This window comes from Miscanthus floridulus, chromosome 6, assembly GCF_019320115.1.
Source record: "Miscanthus floridulus cultivar M001 chromosome 6, ASM1932011v1, whole genome shotgun sequence".
Lineage (NCBI taxonomy): Eukaryota > Viridiplantae > Streptophyta > Magnoliopsida > Poales > Poaceae > Miscanthus > Miscanthus floridulus.
This window is the reverse complement of record NC_089585.1, coordinates 108,143,961-108,171,373: the sequence shown is the minus strand read 5'-3', so window position 1 is coordinate 108,171,373 and position 27,413 is coordinate 108,143,961. Positions and strand designations below refer to the sequence as shown.

General features: G+C 46.6%; 2 protein-coding genes, 1 long non-coding RNA gene and 1 pseudogene across 4 annotated transcripts; 3 read left to right on the top strand and 1 right to left on the bottom strand.

Moving 5' to 3' along the window:
• Positions 1 to 82: 82 nt before the first annotated feature.
• On the top strand, positions 83 to 5,090 carry LOC136456540 (tryptophan--tRNA ligase, chloroplastic/mitochondrial-like). Of its 2 annotated transcripts, XM_066456447.1 has the most exons (15): positions 83 to 248; positions 337 to 468; positions 1,252 to 1,339; positions 1,629 to 1,670; positions 2,103 to 2,192; positions 2,270 to 2,392; positions 3,118 to 3,189; positions 3,305 to 3,417; positions 3,506 to 3,527; positions 3,622 to 3,687; positions 3,815 to 3,871; positions 3,997 to 4,043; positions 4,129 to 4,210; positions 4,360 to 4,449; positions 4,622 to 5,085. In XM_066456447.1, exons 1-15 carry the CDS (start codon positions 190 to 192, stop codon positions 4,754 to 4,756), a joined length of 1,218 nt encoding a protein of 405 aa, XP_066312544.1. In that variant the 5' UTR covers positions 83 to 189; the 3' UTR covers positions 4,757 to 5,085. The 2 variants fall into 2 exon arrangements, with proteins under 2 accessions (XP_066312544.1, XP_066312545.1); XM_066456448.1 differs by lacking the exons at positions 83 to 248; positions 337 to 468 and having other exon boundaries at positions 1,955 to 2,192; positions 4,622 to 5,090.
• A 2,882-nt stretch (positions 5,091 to 7,972) lies between these two features.
• Positions 7,973 to 13,020, bottom strand: LOC136456536 (probable glutamate carboxypeptidase LAMP1). Its single transcript, XM_066456441.1, has 12 exons — positions 11,870 to 13,020; positions 11,708 to 11,775; positions 11,153 to 11,234; positions 10,978 to 11,070; positions 10,734 to 10,886; positions 10,302 to 10,370; positions 9,998 to 10,085; positions 9,668 to 9,751; positions 8,879 to 8,967; positions 8,639 to 8,755; positions 8,412 to 8,552; positions 7,973 to 8,330 (listed from the first exon to the last, which is right to left on the bottom strand). Exons 1-12 carry the CDS (start codon positions 12,881 to 12,883, stop codon positions 8,148 to 8,150), a joined length of 2,181 nt encoding a protein of 726 aa, XP_066312538.1. The 5' UTR covers positions 12,884 to 13,020; the 3' UTR covers positions 7,973 to 8,147.
• A 437-nt stretch (positions 13,021 to 13,457) lies between these two features.
• Positions 13,458 to 16,006, top strand: LOC136458977 (uncharacterized). Its single transcript, XR_010760113.1, has 3 exons — positions 13,458 to 13,863; positions 15,427 to 15,504; positions 15,593 to 16,006. It is a non-coding gene; the product is annotated as an uncharacterized lncRNA (long non-coding RNA).
• A 6,747-nt stretch (positions 16,007 to 22,753) lies between these two features.
• LOC136458976 (probable pectinesterase 53) lies at positions 22,754 to 26,959 on the top strand (annotated as a pseudogene).
• Positions 26,960 to 27,413: the final 454 nt, after the last annotated feature.

The following is a 27,413-nucleotide window of genomic DNA, read 5'->3' as shown; positions in this document are numbered from 1 at the left end:
CTCTAGAATGTCCTGTTGGGTTGGGCTGGATCCGCACCGTCCGGTTCCACCCGGTCCTGTTTTACGCGGCCCACCCTGCCTCAGCTCGCCATCGCGGAAGACACGTCCAAGCACGCTGTCCGCTTGCGGCTTCTCCAACCAAAGCCGCGCAGCCAAATCAGAAGGGTAGCGGAGGACGGGGACGACGCCATGAGCCGCGCGCTCCTCTGTCACGTCCTCCACCGCCCGCCGCACTTCGCGTACACCTGGTACGCTCTGCTCAAACCCTGACCCTTTTTATTACTTCGCCGTTGATGCTGCAACTTCTGTTTTTTTTTCCGCCGTTTGGTGTCGTAGCTTAAGGAATGGCGTTGGTGCCCGAGGAGGAGTGCTCGCTTCTGGCATCCACCCACTCCGTCGTCTCAATTGCAGCGCGGTTGAAGCCGTTCCCGGCCCCACCGAGGAAGCGTCTGCTCCTCCGGCAAGGAAGTAAGTCCAGCGCCTCCCTGTCAGGGTGGTGTTCGACGTAATGCTTTGTTGCGTATTTTCGGGTTTGTGTGGCATTTTGGCTTTTAGCACGTCGCCTTTGGGAATCCCTCGTGGACCTGCATTTTAGTTTGGCTAATTCACGAGAGAGAGAGAGGAGATTTTACGAGAGAAAGGAGATTTTAATACAATGGTATAAGCCTCTGAGTTTGCTCAGATGTTGATGCGTTCGGGTATACCTTCATTGAATATATAAAGTTTGTGATGTTTTGGAATTCTGCAAATGACCAATGCTAGAATTGAATTGCTGTAGAATGCATTTTACTTGCTGCTTGCAGTCGTGGTTGAGGAAACTCTCTACACCATGGTTGCAATACAGCTCTTTTCTCCATATGCATTTACTAATGATCGTTTGGCCTTCCTTTTGCTTCAACGACATGTTTCGATTGACTGAAAGTTCAACAGAATAGAAGGGGACATGAGACAGAAAGTTTAGCACAATAGAAGGGGAAAAAATACAGGACTAAAATTTCCTTATATGTCACAGAAAGTTTCCATAGGGCCCGTTTGGATGGGGAGGATTTCTCTAGGAACTTTTAGTTATCCATAGACATCGTGCCTATTTCCGTGATGGCTCCTAGTTGTGTAATGAATAGACATGGTGCCTATTTCCATGATGGCTCATAGTTATGTAATGAATTGATGTTAAGGTTGTGATTTGGTTCTGATAAATCTATTTACCCTCTTTTCCCTAAATCGAACAGCTAGCTGTGTTCACTGTTGCAGGAAAAGAGTAGTTTCTGGTGTACAGCCAACAGGACTGGTTCACCTTGGAAATTATCTAGGGGCAATTAAGAATTGGGTTGCACTTCAGGTATTACATATGTTGCTTTGAAATTACAAGTTCCTTTGAATTGCACTGTATAGGCTATGCTTAAGTGGTAGAGAACTAAAAAGAACTTGAAAGGAATGAAAACAATCAGAAGTATTAATCAAGAAACAGTTTGTTCAGTACCAAGGCCTTTTCAGTTATGATATTGTTTCATCTATATTGAACTATATTCAAGAGGTAACTACAAAGTAGTGAACTTATCAGTGTTAATTCATCCCTTGTTCAGGGTAGTTTGCATCGTTATATCTTCTTATATGTCACTTCATTGCAGGATTTATACGAGACATTCTTTTTCATCGTGGATCTTCATGCAGTAAGTTCTTTCTTAGGATATGTCCATCTTACAACAGAAGCATAATAATTGTATTAGTTTAACAGCTTGATAAATTGGTATTCACATAATTGTTATCAATGAATTTTTCTACCCTGTTCTGGTGTCCTTAGACAAATTACAGCCTTCCTATTAACTTGCTTTCTTAAATATCTCTTTCACATATGCTGCATGATATTTGTGTAATACATGATATTCTTTCAACCTTATGATGTTAGCTAAGTGTTTTCCATGTTGTATATTCAAACTATGTTGTTACCTTGCAGGAGGATTGGAGGAATAAGGAGCTGCTTTTGTTCTTGTTCTATTTATTTCATAATTGATTTTTATAAAGATATTGCTGTCTATGGTTCATTTTGTTGCTCTTTTAAATTTGTTAGGTTATGTTTATCACTTTGTTCAAAATATTTGCAGATTACTTTACCATATGAGGCGCCACTGCTTTCCAAAGCAACAAGAAGCACTGCTGCAATATATCTGGCGTGTGGCGTCGACAGCTCCAAGGTCTGCCTCACTGTGTTTTGATTATTCTGTATGTGTATGCTTCTGTTGTTATGTATTATGACTCTGTGTGTTTTCAGGCTTCTATCTTTGTACAGTCTCATGTCCGTGCTCATGTTGAGTTGATGTGGCTATTGAGTTCTTCTACTCCTATTGGCTGGCTGAATAGAATGATCCAGTTCAAAGAGAAGTCTCGCAAGGCGGTGCGTCACTTGCTGTACGACAGCTTTCACCATCAAATTTTGTTTGAGAAATTAAACATGTTATGAGAAGGGACAAGGAATATAGATGTCTCTTTCATTGTCAACATCTTATTTTTTGTGATTCAAACACCTGATGAAATAATGAACGATATGCAACTATTCTTGCAGTTCAAAATGCTCTCCAATAACATGCACATGTCTACATCATACTAAGAACTGGGATAAAGTATTTCATCAAAACATTCCTTTTTGTAACTAGCAATTCCATGTGCTTATGGGCCACTACCATAGTCATGTTTGAGGATACATCAATTCCATGCTAGGGTTTGGCTTTCACATTTGATGGATTATTGAGTCAAAGGTGCAGATAAATGATCTTGCAATATCTTCCTTGTGTTTTAATACTTTTGGCCTAATAATCACTCTTCATTGTGGATTTCTGTTTGATCAACATGAGTGCTTAGTTCACACCATGTGATGTCTAATTTTATCATCAGATCACAACTGTGCCTTGTCACTTTATACAGCTTCAGTGCTGCTTTAAACTTTAAAGCTGTTAGTTCTAGCCCTACTATTTTACTGAAGCATTAATTCCATATGTAGTGATAAGGTGGAGTCAGATTCCATTCTTGCAAAATCCCTCAATGCCTTACATTATGGTGTTAAAGATATTTCAGATTTTATAAGGTTGACTATAATAGTACTGCTGATGCTTTTTTTATCAGGGTGATGAAAATGTTGGGGTTGCACTTTTGACTTATCCTGTTCTAATGGCTTCTGACATCCTTTTGTACCAGGTGAATTATTAACAGCTCATTTAGGTAGCATGAATGCAACATTTCAATTCAGCTGTATTTATTCCCTTGTTTTTCTCACCTCAATATGAACAATGGCTTACTTGAATGATCGCAGTCCGATCTGGTACCTGTTGGTGAAGATCAAACACAACATTTGGAATTAACTCGTGAAATAGCTGAGCGTGTAAATAATCTTTATGGTGGAAGAAAGTGGAAGAAACTGGGAGGGTGAGATAAATTTTTTTGTCCCGCTTTTTGCAGTTCCAGTAGTAGTTTGTCTTTTCATGACAACTCATTTATATTTTTTGCTTGGCAGGAGAGGGGGTTTGCTATTTAAGGTGTGCAAAATGTCATGCATATACACAATTTCACATCCTTCTAAGTTATCTATGCTATACTTAGATTAGAGTACCTTCTGGTTTTATTGTTTAGGTTCCTGAAGCTCTTATTCCTCCAGCAGGGGCTCGTGTTATGTCCCTAACTGATGGTCTCTCCAAGGTGATTAACAATACTGCTAGATATGCATTTAATTTTTGAATTATGTTCTGAGCTGGTTCATATTTTTCTACTTACCTGATTACTGTGCTCTATACATGTACTGTGCTGACTTCTGTTTTGGTGACAGATGTCCAAGTCTGCTCCTTCAGATCAGTCTCGTATTAACCTTCTTGACCCAAAAGATGTAAGGATCTAAGGATAGTGATATGAATTGAATCCTCATGCCTCCATATTTTTATAACTTTAATAACATGTTCATATATTTCTATGATTGGATTTATTCATAAATAGCTGTCTTCTTTTTGGTAGGTGATCGCAAATAAAATCAAGCGCTGCAAAACTGACTCATTCCCAGGGTTTCTCTCTTCCTCTCTTCTCCGCCCTCTCTACCTCTCCTTTCATTGTTATGGAAACTCATTTCATTGAACTCATATATTACAGTATGGAGTTCGACAACCCAGAGAGGCCGGAATGCGGAAATCTTCTCTCTATATACCAGATTATCACTGGGAAGACTAAGGAGGTATCTAATTTTTGCATGCTGTAGTACACCTATACACAGGCTAAACATGAAGCAGAGTTGCCTATATATAGACGTTTCACCTATATCCAGTATAAATTTGTTATTTCAAGTTAGTTAAGATTGATATTTTTACTAATATTGTTTTTCAGGAAGTTGTTAGCGAGTGCCAACACATGAACTGGGGAACATTCAAGACTACTCTTACGGAAGCTCTAATTGATCATTTGCAGCCTATTCAGGTTCCATGACCCTTGATCTGTACAGTTTGATAATGTGCAACCCTTATGCTTACCCCTCCAATTGGACTGAACCATTGTATTTGACAAATTTAGCGATCAAGTTCTTTTTATTTGCATAATTAATCTCATACGAATCCTTTCTTTTAATTCTGTTTTTTTCACACATTTGTAGGTCCGTTACGAGGAGATAATGTCTGACCCAGCCTACTTGGATAATGTTCTTTTAGAAGGAGCAGGAAAAGCTGCTGAGATAGCGGACATCACCCTAAACAATGTTTACCAAGCCATGGGTTTCTTGCGTAGATAATATATGGGTCAAAACAATTGTTCGGGAGCTTTTACCGAATCTTTGGCTTCGAGCTTTGAGCCATGCTTCACATTAGGTGCTACTGTTTTTTTTGCAGACGGACCTGCTGCTTGTGCAGGGCCTTCATTTTACAACTTCAACTCCCTTTGAGTCGTCTCACGAGTTCCTTATCATTGATTCATCTGATAATTTTCTGTCTGCTGTTCCTTCAGATTCTGCTGGAGAAATATTCTAGTTTCTAGGTTTGAACAATTTTTATTTTGAGTTTCTTTACATATTGGAGTGAAGTAAACAAGAAACTGACCTACGAATGTTGTTTCACAGCTGACACCAATGTAGCGACAGCCGACAATCACCATTTATAACGCAAGAAAATTCCTTCCTTGGACCTGAGAAGAGTTTGGTTTTTTCCATCTTTGATCGGTCCTTCTAGATTTGAAATTACCTATTTGGTCTGAAATCTAACTTTCTTTTCGTATATGGCCCTTCCATAAAATTTGGTCACTTTCGGTGTTAAGTGGTGGATGAAATGACAGAACCCCTAAGCAAGATAGGTAAGTTCAGTTTTTAAGGGTTATTTTTAGACTATTTTCGCATAGTTTGAAGTCATCATAATTGTAGAAAATAAGGTACATTCTATCCAAAAGTAGTCTAAATAATCACCAAAATGAAATATATGAAAACTAAACTTACCTATTTCGCCCATGGGTAAAATTGATATTTCATCCTCTACTTAACACCGTTAATGGCCAAATTTGATGGAAAGGTCATAAAAGGAAGGAAAGTTGGATTTTAGGCCAATTGAGTAAGTTCAAATCTAAAAGGACCAAGGAAAGAAGTTGAAGTTTTTTAGGGCCAAGAAAGGAATTAGGAAAGTTGGATTTCAGGGCAATTAAGCAACTTCAAATCTAAAAGGACGAATGCAAGAAGTCGAACGTTTTTAGGGACAAGGAAGGAATTAGGAAAGTTGATTTTCAAGCCAAATAGGTAACTTCGAATCTAAAAGGGCTAAGGAAGCCGAATTTTTTTTGAGTAAGAAAGGAATTTTAGCACATAGAGCCACGAAAGCATTTTCCTTAAAAAGAAATTTACGGGTGGTAATCGCAAACTCGTCTTGAATTATTTGTAAATTACACACCCTACTCGTTAAACTTATTCTGAGTTAGACTTTAAATTGCATGCATCGTACTAGGACTATTGTCGGTGTTTCGAACAAACATCGGCTAGTAAATTTATAATTGTTGCGCGTTAGGCTCGGATGGTATACTAAAGGACACAAGGTTTATACTGGCTTCGGGCAGAATGTCCCCATGTCCAGTCTGCTGCTGCTCATGTTATTAGTACCGGAAAAATGTTCGTAGTAGGGGGTACAAACAGTCGAGAGAGTGACAGTTCCCAAGTCTCCGATGGAAGGGTCGAAAGGACGCCAAGAGCTCGGTTGCTACTTGACTGCGTGTTGTGTGTCCTAAACGATCCGTCAAAAGTCGGTCCCTTAAGTGGGGTGCCCTGTCCTCCCTTTTATAGACCAAGGGGGAACAGGGGATACAGATGGGAGAAAGAGAAAAAAACCAAAGGTAGAGAAGGTCCTTCGGGGGAGTCGGGTCTTCCTTTTTTCGTGTGCCTGCCCTGCTATCATGGTAGACCGTGTCAGAGATGGCGTGTTCGCTGATCCTTATAGGGCCGTGTCCTGGCTTCTGTCAGTAAGTGGGTGCGTCCCATCCTTCGCCGGCCGATGGTGCAGGCGTGTCAGAGGGCCAAGCTGCGACCCTTCGGGGAGTAGGCGGGGAAGTGACCCTACGTCCGTCACTGTAGATAATGTGAATTCTATCTTGGATCGTAGTGGTTGTCGCATGCTTGTGTTAGTATCCACGTCCGAGGACTGATGGCGGCACCTACAACACCGTGGGATAAAAGTCGGCGCCTACAACACTGTTCGGGCACTGTTAGGTCGGAAAGGGCCCTCAACACTGCGGTTGACTCGAATGTCCTGTCGTACCCTGTGCTCGTCTTTATGAAGGATCAGGGTGCAGTCGTCGGGCGAGGCGGAGCTAGCCCTTAGTCGTCAGACGAGGCGGAGCCCGCCCTCGGGCGTCGGGCGAGGTGGAGTCTAGCCCTTAGCCGTCGGGCGAGGCGGAGCCCGCCCTTAGCCATCGGACGAGGCGCAGCCTAGCTCTCAGGGGTCAGGCGAGGCGGAGTCTAGCTCTTAGCCGTCGGGCGACGCGGAGTCCGCCCTTAGCCATCAGGCGAGGCGGAGCCTAGCCCTCGGGGGTCGGGCGAGGCGGAGCCCACCCCCGGACGCCGGGCGAGGCGGAGTCTAGCCCTCGGTGGTCGGGCAAGGCGGAACCAATCTTCCGTCGTTCGGACAAGAAGTGCGGTAGCGTTCTTGTCTGACCGGAAGTGTCAACGTTTAATGGTTATTAGTTCCACTTCATAGGGTATCCCGGTACTAGGTCCCCGACAACCATCTAAACTTATTTTGAGTAAACTTGTAACTATATCATAATATCAGCCCACCTCCTCCCTCACTTCGTGTCGGCCTCACCTAGTCGCGCTACATGTGTCTACCTCACCTATGCATTTGTGTTGTGTTGCATCGTGGTTGCCTTGTCACCACACGTGTCCCCACTATCGTGGCCGTCCTCGCTCTTGCTCATTTGTGTCCTCGCTTGTGTTCGATGAGTGGCCAATCAACTAAAATCAAGCCCCCACTATCGTGGCCCTCTTCACTCTTCCTTGTTTGTGTCGTGTTACACCGCTGTTGCCTTGTCGCCACACGATGTGTCATGGCCCTCCTCGCTTGTGCTTGGCGAGTGGGCAGTCAACGCTGTTGCTCGATTCGCTCCTACCCCACCTTAGCAGCACCAACCCCTGCCATCTCCTTGCATCACTTTCACTCCCCACCCTTCCAACCTTTCTTGCCTCCCGCCGCGATGAGCTCGCCTGCTGCCTGCATGGACGTGCACGGCTACACGACCATGGATGGGTGAGGCACCTCGGCAAGGACACAATATGGGGGCATGCATGCACGTTGCTGCGGCGTGGCGGTGCGACGTTGAGCCAGCGATGAAGCGTAAGGGCACGTTCGGTTCGCACGGGAGCGTGGACCAACCGCATGGGTGAGGTGTGCACGTGCAGCAGGGTACAATCGGAATAAGGATGAGAACCTGGACAAGTTTGGACAGCGAAATATGCAATTTACAAGTAACGAGATCATCAGATCAGAATAAGAACTCTGATAAATTTAAGTATTGGCAGTAAAATTTACAGTTTTTTTCCATATCACATCCACCGCAATACTGTATCAGTCCAGCTACTGGTTTCAAGAAGTTATAGCCAAGGGCCAAGGGCCATGTACCACCAGAAACGGGGTTATTGTAAAAAAAAAATATACTCAAGTTAGACCTCCACTTAAAACTAGCGCTGCCTGATTTATGACTCGAGAGACCCTGTAAATCTCATGCTGTACAGATTGCCAGGATTCAGAAGTATTTATTTTCTTCGCCCTCTGAATGGCGTCATCAACACCTGGATACACTTGAGCCCCGTAATCGTTGTGCAGTGAAGGTGCGTAAATCTGCGTGATTTCGTTTCGGTGAGTCTGGCAATAACATAAGCTGATGACAGTATTTTCTCAGAACCCACCAAAAGAACTTACCAGGTGTTTGTACCATGGCCGTCCAGACAGTCCTTCCCGGTCTGTGAATGCCCGCTCGGTCATCATCAGCCGGTCATTGATGTCTCTGACCTTCAAGGGACTGTTTCTCCATGGGGCCCAAATTTTCCATGTCTGTAGAGCCTATAATAAAAAAATAAAGTAAAAAGTTAAACAAAGTTGAAAACATGGATCAGGCAATAACACGCAGCAATCAGGAGAATGGATACCTTCAATTCAGAATCCACTTTCAGAACTGCCTTTCTGAACTCTTTGATTGACTTGTGCAGGGGTGATAAGCTGACAGACATTCCCAGTACTCTTCCACTTAAACCCAATGCTCCATTCTGATAACCAGGACCAACTGTCATGATTCTCTAAATTTGGACTTCTCATTGAAAGATAGAAAACGAGCAATTCTGAAACAGGTGGATCCATAATTTGTTTGAGAGCTCCGAAGGACAGGTTACCTCAAGCTCTGTAGCATAACTGCTGTAGTTGAAGGGTAGGATCTCCTCATCTGAGAGCCTAAGAGCAACAAGCCCCCACATGCTTGCAACTAGAAAGGAAACATAAAGTTAATTTTACATGTTGCCGATGGACTAACAAAATTTAGCATAATCCACTTTCACTGAAAGTACAGATGAAGGATCACAATCACAAAGGAAATTTCACCCCAACAATTTTATATGCATGTTTCATTCTACAAAGACAACGAAGCTTTTTTTAACATACTGTGGCTGTACGACAGAGCTAATAAGTAAACAAGATGTACTCCCTCCATCCTAAAAAGAATGCAATTCTCACTTATCGAGAAGTCAAACAATTTTAAGTCTAACCAAATCTATACAAAAAAAGTTAATAACATTTACGATACCAAATAAATACCACTAGATTAGTTATGAAATATATTTTCATAATAAACCTATTTGGACACAAATATTTATACTATTTTCTATAAACTTTGTCAAACTTAAGAAAGTTTGACTCATCCCAAACTTAGAATTGCATTCTTTTTGAGACAGAGTACATTATAATCTGACCTAAAGTAGTGTTCTAGAGAAAACAGCATGCAGAAGTAAAAAAGTTCCAGTCTCCTCAAAATGAAAAATGGTTAGAAATGTATCACGTTTCTCCTTCCAGCAGCTAACAAAGCATGCAATGAAATATAGCATGTTAGTATGTAAACCCAAGGGTCAGACACATCCGTGACAAAGGTACAAATCCAAGTCATTATATGTAGGTTGGTGTAAACCTACCTGCAACATGCCTCTTGAACAAGGGATCTCCAAACTTTGCCATCCATATGAAGTCATCATACAAGCTATGATAGACTGCATAGTCTGCAAACAAACAGCACAAAATGGAAACAAAAATCGATAGAATTCCCTCTTTTGCATTGTTTCTCAATGAATTGGCTATGCTTCAGAATTATATTGTGAAAGGGAAGGTATCTAGTAAAAATAATATTTTATTTGATTAATCCAAAAAAATAAAATTTAAAGACGAATTTAAACAACAGTATAGCAGATCATTTCAAGGAAGGTTGTTAATGAAAGCAAGTATATATACAAGAAAGTAGAACAAACCTGACCCAATCGTCATGTCCACTGATGGAATACCAATGTGTTGAACAAATGCAGAATAATCCGATCCTCCACCTCCTAATCGTCCAATCTTAATGCATACATTTGTCAACAGAACTCTCATTAAATCATAAAAAATCTTAAACTTGCATCTAATGCAGCAAAAGCAACACATCCTGAACTTGGAACAAAGACGAAACAAAACTAGGTCTATGATTCCCTTTACATGCTAACCACTTGAAATACTGAAAGATGACAAGCTTGTGTCAAGAAAAAGGAATGGCTTTAGCTAACATTAACTACTTACCAAAGGAGAACTGTTAGAAGCCATCCACAAATCATAGAGACTCTGTGTCCCATTGTCTGGATTTTGGACCTTCCTCAATAACAATGAAAACAGAAAAAAATTAGAGAGACAGAATAATTGATTCGTATGGGAAGTCACCATTTGACTTTAGTCATAGTCAGCAGATGTTCATACTAACAGCAATTGTATATCCAAGAAAACCAATTACATCACAAATCAAACTGCTAATAGTCAATAATAAGCATTTTTTGTTCCTCTGATTGTACTATTTTTTTTGGAACTAATGTGATTGTACTAATTATTGGACTGTACCCTTTGCATAACTACAGTATCCATACAATTAAGGCACTTGTACAATTTCTGGTCACATAATGAGTTAAATTCTCTCTGTTAACTCCAAAATTCTGCTATAATTCTTTCAAATTGCTATACCTTCTTACTAGCTTCTTTAAGCAATTCATCAAGTTGAGGAGTTGCAGATGCGTAAAATCCATAACCATCCACCGCACAATCAACATTTAGGTATGCAACAGTTCTTGAAGTTAGCATTGCCCTGTTCTCCTCGACCCATTCAGTGGATCCTGTCTGCAATGTTCCCCAAAGAAAATTGTATCAAGAAGACATGTTATTCAAAAAAACAGGACATTATTATGAGCAATTGAGTCGAGAGAGAGACCAATCCATACTCTTCAGCATCCCAGTTGCACAAGATGATGGTCCGTCGAGGTCTCCAGCCCTTCTTTTGCAGCTCAGACAACCGTTGAGCCAGCTACATCTAATGGAAGTTAATAAACAAGAAGTCGAGCAAATCTTAATTAGAATATAAAATTGGGTGACCAGATATAGCATACCTCAAGCAGGGTTGCTGTCCCACTGTTCGGATCAACTGCCCCAAATGTCCATGCATCGCGATGATTTCCAAGGATTACATACCTGCATGTTTTACAAAGATAATTGCACAGAATTTGTGCAGTTTTTTTTTAACTTTCAAAGAACGAGATTGGTAAGCGATTAACTAGCTTGAAATACCATACAAGATCTGTGGTATATCTTTAACACTAAGTGGTTCATGGTGACTGTTTCATCACTAGCCACCCAAAGTTCAGTAAATGATGGTCACCACACGAAATATAACTCTGCCTTTATAGTATGATTACAGATACTTAGTGTGTGTCAGCACACTGTTTCAATGAAAAAGTGTGTCATACACTGTTGAAAGAAAAAGTGTCTCGTACACTTCAAATTTTACGAGTCACATTTACCTTCCATTCATAGCATTCAAGCTGACGCTTGAGGCCACAGACGGATTTGTACTATAGATGCTACAGTGTCCCTTTCCAAAATTGGAGTTTAGATGGGGCATTGGGGATAAGGTGATAGTGTTGGTTTGGGGATTTTGATCATACCGTTCAGGTTCTTCTCTCCCTTCAATCACCGAAATGACGTTCTGAATAGTAACCATCGTCTCATTCCCCTATACAAAGAAAACAACAAATATCAAAAGAAGATTTTCTCTGTCCTTTCCAAGTTTCCATCTCCAGCTCCTGTACAGCAAAAGAGCCACTTACTATGTAGGTCAGGTTGAGCACTGCCGGGCCGGGCCCAATCCTGTAAGCCGCCGCGCCATCGCCTCCTTGCCAATCCTTGGGCGCCACATCGCCGCCGATGAGCTGTAGTATGGTCTCCCCATCCTTCCAGGACACCGGCAGCGCCGGTATCCCCGGCATGTCATCGGAGCTCATCGCCTCCGCGATGCTCAGGCGCTCGCAGCCCTCCGCCGACGGCCACATCGGCGTCGTGGGGTCCCCGACCCCCTTGAACGTGCTACCCACCTGCACGCCTGTCGGCGGCATCCACGGTCCGTCCGGGAAGGCCTTCCCGGCCGCGTAGTCCTTCGCGTCGCTGTATATTACCGCCGCGGCGGCGCCGGCGTCGCGCGCGTTCCTGACGATATCGCCGCGGAACACTTTGCCGTAGCGCGCGACGGCGACCTTTCCTGTGACGTTGATGCCGCGGGCGGCGAGGTAAGCGTAGTCCTCTGCGCGGCCGTAGTTGGCGTAGACGGCCTCGGCGGCGACCGAGCCGGAGGCCGCGTAGGCGAGGAAGGTGGGGACGGCCTCGGCGGAGACCGCGTCGTAGGGGTCGCCTGCGTAGGTTTCCTGCTTCAAAGCGAAGAGCACCGTGTCGCGACCCGGCGTGGAGAGCGAGAGAGAGCGGTGCGCGGGGTAGGAGAGGAGCACGGAGTAGCTCGTGAGGCGGGTGGGGAAGGAGTGGGAGGAGAGCGTGGAGGCGACGTGCGCGGCGGCGAGGGCGTTGGCGCCCGTGCCCGCTAGGTGGGGGCGGATGGTGAGCGCGTGGAGGTGCGTGGCGGCGGTGTCGTTGGAGCCGAGGGAGAGGAGGAGGGACTGGTAGTAGGACGGCGCGGGCGCGAGGTGGAAGAGGAGGCGGTAGGAGGCCGCGAACGCCGCGGCGATGAGGAGCGGGAGCGGGCGGAGCCTCACGGCCGCGCGGCGCGGAGCAGGGGGCGGGAGGAGCGGGACCCGCGCCGCGGAGTCATGGACCCCGTCCTGGGGAGGAGGCATGGCGCCGCGTCGTCAGGGAGGGTGACTAGGCGGTGGCGTCGTGAGAATTGAGATGGTTAGCCGGCGGCTGTACGCGGCGGAGACGCTGCAGTTACACGAGAGAAGCGGAGGAGACGCCGAGTCTGGGAGGGTGTGTCTCCTCCGGCTGTGACTGGCGCAGGGTGTGTCGCTGACAGCTTGGGGCCGGCAGCGTTCGCGTATCGGATGTTTTCGCCTTTTTATTTTTAAAATTTTATATATTATATTTATTGTAAAAAAAAGGAGCAAATTCCTTCATTGCCACTAAAACATATAACACTCCCTTTACTGCCATTTAAAATTATATGTTCTCTTCACTGCCATCCATTCTAAATTTCAAATTCCTTCACTACCATTGCAGTCTAACATGTAGATTTCGTTCCCTTGATTGCCATTCGTACATATATTTTGTTTCCTCCATTGCCACTGAGGTAACGGAACGGCGTTAGAAGACTATCCTATGTAAATGTTGTACCAATTTTACCCTCCTCCCGACGATGAAAACAGAGACCACGAGTGGTCTGCTCCCTCGTCCCAAATCTTCTCGAGCTAGAACCCTAGATCCCCTCCGACCCTGCCCGACGCGACGCCCGCCTCTGACACCGCCCGACGCGACGCCCCGCCTCCGACCCCGCCTCCGACTCCACCGACCCGACGCGACGCCCGCCTCCAACTCCACCGACGCGACGCCGGACCCGCCCCACGACGCCGTGCCTCCGACCCCGCCCGAGCCTCACCACCGACCCGCCCCAAGCGACGCCCCGCTCCAGCCGTCACCCGGCCGCCGGGCCTTCCCAGCTGACGCCCCACTCTAGCTGTACCTCGGCCCGGGAACTGACTGGAAGGAACCTCGGGGCGACTCGGCGGCGCTGCAGCAGCTCCCGCCGGGGGGCGACTCGGATGTGACGGCGACTCAGCGTTCTCTCCTGCGGCGCCTATCATCTCCAGCCGCCTTCTCGCCGGTAACGCACCGCCCTCCTTTTCCTTCCTGTATTCTCAGTCCTAGGGTTCTTGGGTGCGCGTTCTTGATTCCGTCCTATGGTTCTTGGGGGCGAGGAACCGGCCTTGGGTGCGATCAGATGAGAAATCCTTGTGGGCATGGAAATATGCATGTATCCGTTTCCAATTTGTGGTATGTGGTTGCTCAACACCTTTCACTGGTCAGATGAGAAATCCTTGTTGCCTGGTTGTATATTTTGATCATTTGCCTATAATTAGTCCATTACTGTTCTATTTCATTGTGGCCTGAATCTAGTTATCAATGTTACAAAAGACAGCATTGCAGTAATATGCTGGAGCCATCTTGTGGACCATTGTGACCTGTTCTTGTCAAACTAAGAATCATGTGTGAGCTTTAATTTATACTCAGCAGAAACTTTAAGTAGTCACTATGCAATGAATTAGCCATACTTCTTTCTGATGGATTGCCTGGAGTTATTTCCAGTTTGAATTATAGGTTTATTTCCTTTTTTTCATTTATTTAGGCCTCATACTAACGATCAGTATACTCAGACTTAAGTAGTCACTACGCAATGACTTGGTCATGCAGTCATGCCTCTTTGCTTATCACCTAACATAAAAATCTTAACGGCTTGCACATATAAGGCACTAAGCATCAACAAGAAATCATCTCCGAAACAAAAGAATAATCAACCAAACAAAACATAGTATTGCATGAATTTTCAAAGATACCAACCTGGTTTATTTAAAACAATCATGCTGGTAATCGGACAAGCCTGTCCTCTACTGAACAAGTAAGCTATTAACGAAAGTGTACCAATATAAGGCCTTGTTTGGATTCACTATCTGATAGTAGTTATCTAGATAATAGCTCATATCTAATATTAGCTAGATAATTATTATCTACCTATTAGCTAAAGAGTGTTTGGATTCACTATCTGATAGTAGTTCTATTATAGATACTATTAGCTGAAGGCGTTTGGATGGAGAGCTAATAGGTGCACATGCATTTGGCGCCACTGCACGTATGCTGCTGCTGCTGCTTCGCCTGCTGACAAGCAGCGACTGCACGCATGCTGCTGCTGCTACATGCCCTGATGACAAGGCTGCATGCCTGCTGCTGCTGCCGACCTCCATCACAAGCACATTGCCATTCAAAAAAAAATCACAAGCACAATGGACTGCTGACATGAAGCATTAACAAAAATACATGTTTAAAATTCATACATAAGCTGGCTCAACATTCATACAAAGATAGGTTTGTTTCCTTATTTTCATTTATTCAGGTATGATGTAAAAATTATAAATGAAAATCTATGAACTGAAATCTCTATACCTATATTTCATGTTTAAATCTATTTTATTTTCTTTCATTAGTACTGATATGTCCTTTTCAGACATGAGTGAGCATTAACTGCTAGGATTGAAGGCTAATTGGGCTCATCAATACCCTTGTCCTTGTAAATTTTTCCATCCTGAAAAGTTGATAATGCCGTTCATGTACTTGATCTGTGACTACTTTTTTGTACATAAATGTTTCTGAATATGCTCTTTTCTTTGCTTAGATACTTTCGAATTATACACCTTGTGGGCTAGATTTTCAGACTGACCAGCAAGACTAAGCCCTTTTATAATCAGGTCAAGTATGTGCCCAATATCCAATGTTATTTGTTCTTAATTATAGCATTCTCAATATTATTCTCTAAAATTGTAAAACTCACTCACATGCAGGTCTGGTAGTGGCTCAAACCAACCTGAGACACTTTCCATTGAGTACCCTTTATTCACTTTAGGTGAAACCACACCACCAGCTGCCACATCCATGCCTATAGTAAAGAAAAAGGGTAAAAGGAAGGCAAAGGCACAAGGGAAAAATAAGAAGCAGCAAGTTACAACATCAACAGATAGTTCAGCAATGGGGACTAGAAGCAAGAACCCTCTAAGGCAAAGCCCTGCTGCACACACTAGAAGCAAGAGAAAACTTCCAGATTTGAATTTGTAATTCAAGCAACTCATTTGTATGGTCTGTAATGTCGTACAACCCTCTTATTTTGCTTGATATATAAACTTATGGCTGCTTATTTTGCTTAGAAAGTATGAGCCTAGTTAAGAATTAACAATGGCTGCTTGAACCTGTTATTTTGTTTGGTCTGTAATCCAATGAATTGCTAGTTTGGTTGGTAAACATTTGAACTAATGAATATCAATATATTATATGGATTGTTGTCATATTTCTATGCATGTGTTGAAATGTTATCATTTTTGTCACTGTATATTGCTGACAGGTCTTCAATTGATTTGCGCGTGTTCTAAAGTTCAATGGCAACCAAAGGATTGATATAGAGAAATTTTTAAGGGTAAGATTGTCTTTTACATGCTATCTAACAACAATCTCTCTGTATTGGACGGCAATGGCAGTGAAGGGATTTGAAATTTAAAATGGATGACAGTGAAGGGAACATATAATTTTGAATGGCAATGAAGGGAGTGTTATAGGTTTAAGTGGCAATGAAGAAATTTGCTCAAAAAAAAGGCGCGGGCCTAGCCGAGGGATTGAGGTTAGGAATTAGTATTTGGCACTGTAGTACTTTTATTTGTATTTGATAATTATTGTCTAATCATGGTCTAACTAGGCTTAAAAAATTCGTCTCGTAATTTACAATCAAACTGTGTAATTAATTATTTTTTATTTACATTTAATACTTCATGCATGTGTTCAAAGATTTGATGTGATGGAAAGAAAGTGAAAAAACTTGTAATCTAAACTAGGCCTGGATGGGGATGTGGAGATTCGGACTGGGCCTTTTTAATCTCTTGACTTGACATAATGATTTATTTTGGAGGTGGGTTGGAGTTGGAGCGACGTAGACTGCTGGGAGGGAAAAAATATTGGGCAGGCTGATTTTCGCTTTCTTTTTCGACTTTCAGCCTGTTTTTTTAGTTAGTTTTTAAGTTGATAAATCTAATTGATGTTGATTTGGTGTGAGAGAAAAATATTATAATATAACTAATAAGTCCTAACTAAAATTAATGAGCTGTTGTTGCCTTCAACTCAAGAGCATCGAAGATGTGGTTGGGCTTGGGCCGAAGGCTTCCTTACATCAGCTTTCATGGCCTACTGCTCTGCAAAGAGTCTCCCCTGGAAAAAAAAACCAGCCTCACCTATAGAGGAGTTAAGGGAGAGAAAAGAAGGAGGCTTTTACATGTGTGCCGTTAAAAAAGTTCACAGACCATTAAAAAAGTTGACCGTACATATATGCCACCGTTCTGAACTTCTTCGCTCTCTAAGCCATTCCGTCCGTTTTTCTACTTAACGGTGTCAAACCGACAGGTGAAATGACCATTTTACCCACGGTGAGGTCTGTTTGTCAGCTACCCAAACTCTCTTTTTCTCTCTCTTTCTCTTGCGCCTCCATTCTGCGCTCCCCGTGCTCCTGCTCGTCGTCGCGACGCAAGCGGTGTGCTGCCGCTTCCCCTTCACAGTGGTGGAGCTCATCGTGCTCGCAGTCGTGGGCGTGCCCACCGCGCTGTGCCGCCGCGCGCTTCGCGCCCGGGCAAGGCGCAGGCGCGCCTCCGGCGCCGCCACGGCCAAGAAGAAGGAGATGGCGGGGATGGACACGGTGAGCAAAGGGGAGCTGCAGCAGCCGAGAGCGGAGCTCCCCCGCGCACACCGACACGAGCCCCGACGGCGACAGCGAGGGCCCCGGTGTGCAGGGAGGCGGCCTCGTCCCCAACGGCGGCGGCGAGAGCCAGGAGGAGGCACGCGTGGAGCTGCCGCAACGCGCGTGGAGGTGACGCGAGGAGGTGAGCTCCACCCCGCCCTGCCGACGTGGGCGTGGGTGCGGCTGTGGGGGAGCTCCGCCCCGGCCACCACGGGCGCGCGCGGGCGAGCTCCGCCCCGACCAGCCACGGGCGCGCGCGGGCGCGGGCGAGCTTCGCCCCGGCCGCCGCGGGTGCGCACGGGCGAGCTCCGCCCCGGCCAGCCACGTGCGCGGGCGAGCTCCGCCGGGGGCGCGCGCGGAGAAGAGAGATGAGGTCGAGTTTGAGAGAGAGAAAGAGAGGATAGAGATGATAGGTGTATTATGGACTTTTTGACAGACCTGACCCACTTGTCAGGACTCCCAAACGGTGAAAAATGAATGGAATGCGGATGGAATGGCTTGGAGAGCAAAAAAGTTTAGAACGGTGGCATATGTGTACGGTCAACTTTTTTTATGGCCTATGTGTAATTACAAACTTTTTTAATGCCACACATGTAAAAGCCTCGAAAAGAAGCCATACAAGAACTAGTTTCGATACAACGGCCTATTCCATGATATGATTGATCTAAACATGAGGCCAGATGATCCAAACGATGCAACTAAAATTTAGCTAGCTAAAATTTTAAAGCTAACCTTTAGCGGCTAAAAGTTCTTGCTACTAAACTTTAACCGGGACATTTGGATCCTCCGGCTGATAAACTCAGCTAAAATTTAGCTTGTCTTTTAGTTAAGTCGTTTAGATCCATAGCAGCTAAATTTAATTGCTAAAGTTTAGTTGATGTATCCAATCGTCCAAACAGGCCCAAAGTATGGGAGGCTGGAAAACATAAATAAAAAGGCCTAACACCAGTTTGCTGCAATCTGCTTATCTGCTCTTGGGAGCCTTGCTCCCCAGTCCCCACAACTGCGCTTCTGCCTTGGAGGCCGCCAGGGCTCCGGCTAAAGTTGTTCGTTCCGTTCTGAATACTCGATTATTGCGCCATTTCTAGATGTGCCAACAACATAGGAGTAGGAAGGTCCCAAAGTGCGGATGTGGCTCGGGTGTTGAAGGTCAAGTTTCTGAATTTGCCAGTCCGGTGCTGTTGTGATGCCAATTGCATTCCAGAAACTACCCAAAGCTGCACAACCAAAGAAGATATTATGTATTGGGTTCTCATCCGAAGCATGACAGATTTCACAAGTTGCACTGCTGATGACACCTTTCTTCACCATGTTCGTCCTACACTGACTTCATTCGCCCCTGTGATAGCAGCCAGGCAAAGAATTTCACCCGCGGAGGCGCTTTGTTTTGCCAGACGGAGCCATCGGTTTCAGCGCTTTCCCTGCACGGAACGCGATTTTAAAATGCAACCGACTGCGTTTACACTGAATTGCTTGCAAACTTCATCACCATGATGACGATGATGCCCCCATCTCGCGCTTAATGCATGACCGCAGCGCCGCAAACTGACAAGAGGTCGGTGCGTGACGTACAGGGGCCTGGCCGGCGGCTTTGATTACGCTAATGATCATATGCATCGGCTGATCTCTCGATCGATGACGCGAGAAAGCATGCCAGACCGGCCGATCGATCGGCAGCCACCGAATCCACCACTGGTCGCTTGCTTCTAAACCCGTACGTACTGGAACGGGAGTGATTGCATGCAAGCTGCCAAGCTGGGTGATCTAGCGTCCCTTTTGCTCTAGTGGACCGCCGACCCCGGTGATCCTCTGATTCTGATGTTGTACGATCAGCCGTCACCATCACCATAAGCAAGCTCGTGGCTGATGAGAGAGAAGGTCCACTGCCGCACGAATGGACGCCTAGACGGAGACTGTCCTGGCGGTTCCTAAAGTTACACAGGTACACGCAATGCGAGAGAAAAATATAAGTGAAGATGGAGTTAGTCAGTGCCTGTGCCGGACTGCCGGTGCCGGTGCCTGATTGTTAGCAATTGCTTAAGCAAAAACTAGAGGCCATCACTGACCAACGCAGAGGAAGTACGGGAACGTGAAGAAATGTTGTTGGTGGCCGATAAAACGGACCTGCATTAACCTGAGTAACTGAACAGTCAGGTACGGTTGGTGGACGAAGAACGGAAGGAAGAACCGGAAGTGGAGTGCAAATCGGAGCTGGAACACAGCCAAGCCTGCCACTGCCAGCCATCAATGTGCGCGATAGAACATGGCATCATGCATGCTCGACGGCAGAGAATTGAGACGGCAGGCATGCAGACGCAGCGCTGCCGCATGGGTCGAGCACCGACGAGCCTAGCGAGACGTAGCACGAGTAGAAAACCACACGCGGCGTGTGGGCACGGACACGTTGCCTCTGTCCTCTTGTCCTAGGCCTCGGCCACAGCCCACTCCACAACCTGTAAAGCCAGCCCGCGGTGTTCAGGACTTCAGGTTCAGCCCGAAGACGTAGAGGCCGGGTTCACGGAGTCGCGGTCACGGGTAGGGTAGCGGCAGCAGAACGAACAGGGCGACAGATCGGCGAGCTGGACGCATTACAAGGGTGGCGAGGATCAGACAGCAAGGAAGTAGACACTGCCTCGAAGAGGGAGCTGCATTTGCAATTCTGCATGTGTACATCCGTCATCCGACTAGAATTTCATAGACAGATGGGCTACAGAACCTATTGTAGATAGACCATGGAAAAGGGTCATGTTTATGAAGACTTCGAACAGTGCACGGAGTCGTGGAATCGGCTTGGGTTGCCCAAACTTCCACGTGTGGTGCAGTACCTTTGGGCTGCTCGCGCTCCATGCGTTGTTAGAGGGCGCCTACGTGACGGACTTTTGTCTTTCTATTCTTTCCTCCTCTCTCTTTTCTTTTCTTTTTCTATCAGGGATCCTTTTATTTTAGCGGAATTAGAATCTACTACTTAATGAATTAGACTATTTGGCTTGAATTTTAACACTTCTACTTAATAGATCACCATGATATCTTTCTACTCTCCAAGTTATAGCACGTTCTTCAACTTGCTTCCCTACAGTAGAAATACAACATATAAGTATCTCTCTTGTATGACTAACAATACAGATATATTCCATATACAATCATGCTAGCTTAATTAATATGTGTCTAAATTATAATTATTGGAATAAATTCAATTTCAAGGATCCAAACGGGACCTCAATTTATTTGCTCCTTCCTTTCTTTATTGCTACTTTTGGTTTTCTAGAAAATTTACTAGGGAAATTTGGTTTGTATAAACTTGTTTATAGAAATTTGTTGGCATAAATAGTTGTTATCGTTTGCTAGAGACTGCGGTAATGGAGATCTTCATTGTACCAAGAATGGGTAGTTGTCTTTTAATAGGCCTAGTACTTAGTATGCCATTGAGTTCGTCTTCAAACTTGGTTTTTGCAAGTCTTTAGTTAGCTGAAGGTTGAATCTATAGTAATGAATAGTTAGGTGCAAAACTATGATGAGAACAGTTATACTTAAAATTATGCGAAAAAGGTTGTGCATAATTTTTATGCTAGATAAACTATGTAAGTTTTGTACACATATATCGAAAGAATAAAAACCTATGTTTATAGGTTGTTCCTAAAAGTTGTACGAAAAAGTTAGGTTGAAAAGTTATGCTAACAAAATTGTTATAATAAGTTTGTTTGCAAAAGTTATGTATAGAATTTGTGCTGAAAACCCATGTTGAAATATTACGCACAAGTTTATTGCGCTTCAAAAATATAAATTTGCCAAATTGAATTTTGCTAAAGAAGAAAAAATCTTAGCTGAGGGCATCTGGAGTGATTTTGTACTGTGGTTCGGAAAAAGGTGAAGCTTTGTCGGAGAAGTAGAGTTTAAAGATTTAGTATTGCACCTTTATAAAACGTGCGCGCGCATATCCTACTATCTATGAGCACCTTCGAAAGGCTAGAAATTGAACCTGACAAATCTTAAGATTGACAAAATCACTCCAGATGCCTTGTTGTCGACGGACAAGTTGTCTATCAGCGAAAGAACAAAGCCATTACATCCTAAAACAAATTCAAAAAAAATACAAGCACCCATATTAAGTAGATGACTTGAACCAAGATAATCAGATAGACAGGTTTCAACACAAGAAATCCAACTAGCCAAGGTATGCTCATATGACATAACTTAACAATGGTGAGTGGCACTTCAGTTGAATATGATGAGTAGTTGAAATCAATAATGTACCATCGTTTTTTAGGCATCCGAAGAATCATGATCATCAGTGGATTTCATATTGGCCTTAATTCTCATTCATACACCACTTAAATTGGGATGTTCTTATTGCTTCATTCTTCATATAGACATCATTTAAAATTATTTTAATCTTTTAGCAGCAACGCGTGGGAAATCACTTAATACTAAAAATGAGTGATGAGACCACAGATTTTCTTTTAGTTTAAGATACAGTGAAATGGCTCACACAAAACAAAATAATAAGCTTTTGATTCTAAAAGGTGAATACCCGAAAAGAAAGGGAAACCAAAAGCAAAATGTGGTGCAGCATACTCATTGCCACCCCTCTCCAAGCATGTAGTATGTGGGTTCAACCCAACTGTCACAATAATACAATGGCTCTGTTCGCTTGTCTTATAATCCGTACTTTTCGACTTATCTTTTCAGCTGAAACCAGTGTTTTTTCTCTCACAATAAATCAACCGGAACAGTATTTCAGCTTGTTTTTTCAACGAAGCGAACGGGGCCCATAAGAAATGAATAGGAGCAATCCCAATTAAAACACAAACAAAATACCCAGAAAATGACAAACAAGAAAACAATGAAACACGAACACGCACCAAATCGCAGAGAGAACCTTATCTGCTCCCCGCAAGAAAATTCCTGTCAGCGAGCTAAAAATTCTCGTGCGCTCACTAGCTCTGCGCGGAAGTCGCCATCACCACCCCTGGCTCGACGCACGATCGAGAACAGCGACGAACACATGCATACGGCGGGCGTCCTGCGCCGCTGCGCGCTCGCAGCGTTGGGCGGTGCGCGGCGCCACGCGCCAGGGGCCACACTAGCCAGCGTACCAAACGCACTTCGCAGCTCGTGAACCGTGGCGACTCCTCCATTCCCTTTCTGTTCTCTTCTTGCCCGTGATCGAGCTCCTTTCTTCCTTAAATTATCCCCCCATCCTCTCCGCCTCCCCCACCTCACCAAACTTGCCACGGCCCTCCAGCTTCCCCGCTCGCCGCAGTACTGCGCGGCGTTGCCGTCGTGGCACTGGAATGGGCATGCCACGAGCACGATTCTTGGCCCGCATTGCCGTGGCGGCCATCGTGCTCCTCGCGCCGACGTCGACGTGCGGAGTGGCCGGGCACTCGCGGGGGCTGCGACCTGGGCGCGGCGCCGGCGCCGGCGCGGGGGATCCGCCGCCGCTGTTCCCGGTGAACGCGACGCGCGCGGAGATGATCGAGCGGCAGTTCATGGAGTGGGTGCGGTACATGGGCAGGCCTCCGGCACAGCAAGTTTCAGCACGCGCTCGCCCGCGCGTTCCCCTCGTACTCGCTCGTCGTCGACAAGAACCCGGCGTTCGGCGACTTCACGACCATCCAGGCCGCCGTCGACTCGCTCCCGGTCATCAACCTCGTCCGCGTCGTCATCAGGGTCAACGCAGGCACCTACACGTACGCACGCCACGCTGGTGTCCCGGCCTTGCGCATAGCTACGAGTGAGTGGCGTGGCCCGGTGGTGACCGCATCGTAACTTGTGTGTTGTGTCGCAGGGAGAAGGTGAGCATCTCGGCGATGCGCGCGTTCATCACCCTGGAGGGCGCCGGCGCGGACAACACGATCGTGCAGTGGGGCGACACCGCGGACTCGCCGACGGGGCCCAAGGGACGGCCCCTCGGCACGTTCAACTCCGCGTCCTTCGCCGTGAACGCGCAGTACTTCCTCGCAAGGAACATCACGTTCAAGGTACGTAACGTAACTGGCGCCCGTTGCCCTACTACGTAGAGCTAGCTTGGTTTGCTCTTGCTCAGCTCAACTCTCTGGCATTGGGTGGAAACAGAACACGTCGCCGGTGCCGAAGCCGGGGGCGACGGGGAAGCAGGCGGTGGCGCTGCGGGTGTCGGCGGACAACGCGGCGTTCGTGGGGTGCAAGTTCCTGGGCGCGCAGGACACGCTGTATGACCACTCGGGCCGCCACTACTACAAGGAGTGCTACATCGAAGGGTCCGTGGACTTCATCTTCGGCAACGCGCTGTACGCTGTACGAGGTACCCACGCTCGACACAAAGCAGAGGCTCCATCTCCAAAACAGAGCACGCTAGTGCGAACCTTCCAAATTATCGGCTTTTGTTAGGAAGCCTCTGTTCCACGAAAACGAAATTAGATAGATGCTGTTCAGACGATCTTGAAAAGGATAGATGCTGTCTATAAATACCAGTGATCCGAGGCTTCCGGGGCGCACTCAGGGACCGTTTCGATCGGCGTCAGGCAACGTTTGCCTAGCTAGGCAGCACTCCCAGTCATCCGTTTTCAGTCGCCTCAGGCTGGAAACAATGCCTGGCCGGCGAGCCGTGACCTGACCCAAACGTGCCCGCAAAGGCTGGAAGTACCACTGGAGTCACGGCCTAGTTTGATTAGAGCCTTTTCCGTGCGCCTTGACACATGGGTTTATAGTACCTTGAAGCAATCACCTCCGCACGGGACAAAAGAATACCGAGGGTTTGGTATGTACTGATGACTCATGACTAAGATCGTACAAGTCCTGAACTTCTGACTAGTGCATTCCCATCTTTTTTACCCAAAAAAGCACGGGCTACACCGCTACACACTTGTGGCTTCCCTAACGTGAACCGGGCAATGCATCAAGTGCCAACGACTCAACAGTCAACACACCAACACACTAGCAAGATGGCCGCAGGGCCTCTGAGAAGTGCGAACCCCGGACCGCGGTAACACGTGCTCGCCGAGCAGGTCATTATTTGGGTCCATGGGTGCGCGATTGGCCCCACAAAACTCTAGCACACAACACCTAGCTTTTGTTTCGTGGCCGGCGGCAGACGCCATCATCAATCGATCACCAAGCACTTCTCCTGCCCGCGGCCTCTTTGCTGGTGTCCGCTTGCGCGGTTGCGTTGCGCCTCATGACCTGGCGACGGGCCCGGCGGCGCTAGGCTACACCCACGGGCGGCCTCCGGCATCGCGACAGCACGACAGAGAGTCAGAGACGTGCGGCGGCATCTGATGCCTGCATCACGGGCACGGCGAAGATGCGTCGGCTCTACCGTCGGTGTTTTCGGACCATCGACGACTAAATTTGTATTTACGCGTTCTGGCTCGGATGGTGTGCTCGGAGGATATAAGGGTTTATATTAGTTCGGGCAAAACGTCCCTACGTCCAGTTCGCTGCTGCTCGTGTTACTGATACTTGATTTGCAGTAGGGGTTACAAACAGGCGAGAGAGGGAGAGGATCCTAAGTCCCTGGCGGAAGGAGTGAACGGCCGCTTGCCGCTCAGTCGTGTGCTCGTGTCGTGCTCTTGTGTTTTTTTCTCTCGTGTCGAGATCAGACCCCTTTCGTGTGGCATCATGCTTTCCTTTTTATAGGCGAAGGGAAAACACGGGTTACAGAGGAGGAAAATGAGAAGAACCACAGAGAGAAGAAGGCTTTCAGGATCGCCGGGTCCTTCTTCTCGTTCATGCGGGTCTCGCCGATATTATAGATGTCAACAGGGATGGCTCCATGTCGCGGCCCTCATCTGCCGGTCATGGTGTTTCACTCCGTCACGGCGGACGTCGTGGTGAACTGACGCTCCTGTCATCGTCCGTACGAGGGTTAGGCAGAATAGCACCAGTACGTCCGACACTGTTTTTTATGTGAATCCCCAGATATGGCCGGTCATTGCCACGAGTTACATCGAGACGTGACAGCCTCTTCCTTAGCGTCAGAGTTTTGATCCAGGCCCATACGCTTGGACCTGGAGTGGTTGGCGGCGGTATGGGTCCCCGTCGGACGAGACGGAACCCGTGTCCTTAGGGTCGGGCGAGACGGAGCCCCGCGGCCTCGAACTCGGGCGAGACGGAGCCCGCGGCCTTGGGCGAGACAGAAACCGCATCCTTAGGGTCGGACGGGACCTTTTAATACGTCTCGAGCCATCCGGAGAAGTCAGGATGATACTAACTTTCTTGCTTTAGATATCCCTAATATCGATACTCGACCCCTACCAAACTCTGCCAGTGCACAGCTGATCAGCACCGACCTACGTACAAGTACAGTCATGGTCCATGCATGATCATATCATACTGCTATGCTATATACAGTAAGCTCGAACAAAGACAAGATTGACGGGTAGCTGGATGATGTTGGTGCAGGACTGCCACGTGCACGCGATCGCGCGGGACTACGGGGCGCTGACGGCGCAGAACCGGCAGAGCATGCTGGAGGACACGGGGTTCTCCTTCGTCAACTGCCGGGTGACGGGGTCCGGCGCGCTCTACCCGGGCCGCGCCTGGGGCACCTTCTCCCGCGTCGTCTTCGCCTACACCTACATGGACAACATCATCATCCCCAACGGATGGTACAATTGGGGCGACCCCAACCGCGAGCTGTACGTCTCTCCTCCTCTCGCTCTCCTTCCATCCTCTGCTCTCGAGATCGCCGCAAAACATCTCACGCATGCTTTTGGGCCATTGCCATCTGGGCTAGCGGACGCCGGGCGTGCTTGACGCGACGACGGTAGTGCCATGGTCCGAGACATTTTGAGTTTTGCCAATCTCATCTAACGGATTCCATTCCTTTTACTGCTTTGTGGTATGGAAAGCAAAAGAGCAGCTCATCTAGTCAGCTACATTGCACGTATAGACGAGCGAATGCTGCTGTAGCCTGTAGGTTCGTGATCGATAAAGGCGTGCACAGCGCAGACAAAGGGAGCACTCACCGGCTCCCATTCCATTCCGGTTCCGGTGAATCATCCCGTTCGCACGGGTGGCCGCCCTCCTGATCTCCTCGTGATCGTGGAGGCTTTTCAGATTCGATTCCCGCTGCCCCGCCGGCACAGGCGCACGGGCAAAAGGACAGTCCTACCCTAGCCCGCTTGGCCTGTCAGGATCCCAAATGCCAAAGGCTACCAAAACTTTTCTGACATTCTACGTACGGCAGAGTTTGGAACTGAAATAACGCTCGCGTGTTGTTGCTGCTGTTGCAGGACGGTGTTCTACGGGCAGTACAAGTGCACGGGCCCGGGCGCGAGCTACGCCGGTCGGGTGGCGTGGTCGCACGAGCTCACCGACGACGAGGCCAAGCCCTTCATCTCGCTGAGCTTCATCGACGGCACCGAGTGGGTCAGGCTGTAACTGTAAATCTCGCAGTCGATCGCTCACGGTCACGGCACGCCACACCATGTAAAGAAACAGAGCAAGACAATATACAGATTTTTTACTTTACAACTGCTCTGCCATTTGTCACCGAAAGATAGACGTCAACGTCTGCATGTGCCGGGTCCGTGCGGACTCGGCGAGAAGCCAGAAAGTTCTGTGCCTAACCAATGTGTCTCCATTATCTAATCATCATCGTCGTCTTCCAGCAGCACATGATGCTGGTGGCAATTTCATGATAAATAAGTATAGCACCCAACTATTTCTTCGGTACTAGCAACAGCAAATCTTAATGGTGAGAATTAAGGAACTTATTTTAACACTACATCTTTGGATTCCCATAATTCTCGATTATTTTGGCTTCATCGGGGTCCCATTTCTTTGTCTTGCTCCAGCGAAGCAGGGCGCATGAGATTGTATATCTAGGATAAACGTTTACTGGAAGCTGAAAGTTCATCTTTAACCTACAGCCTATTCTCCTCAAAACAACCATGACTAATTCTTGG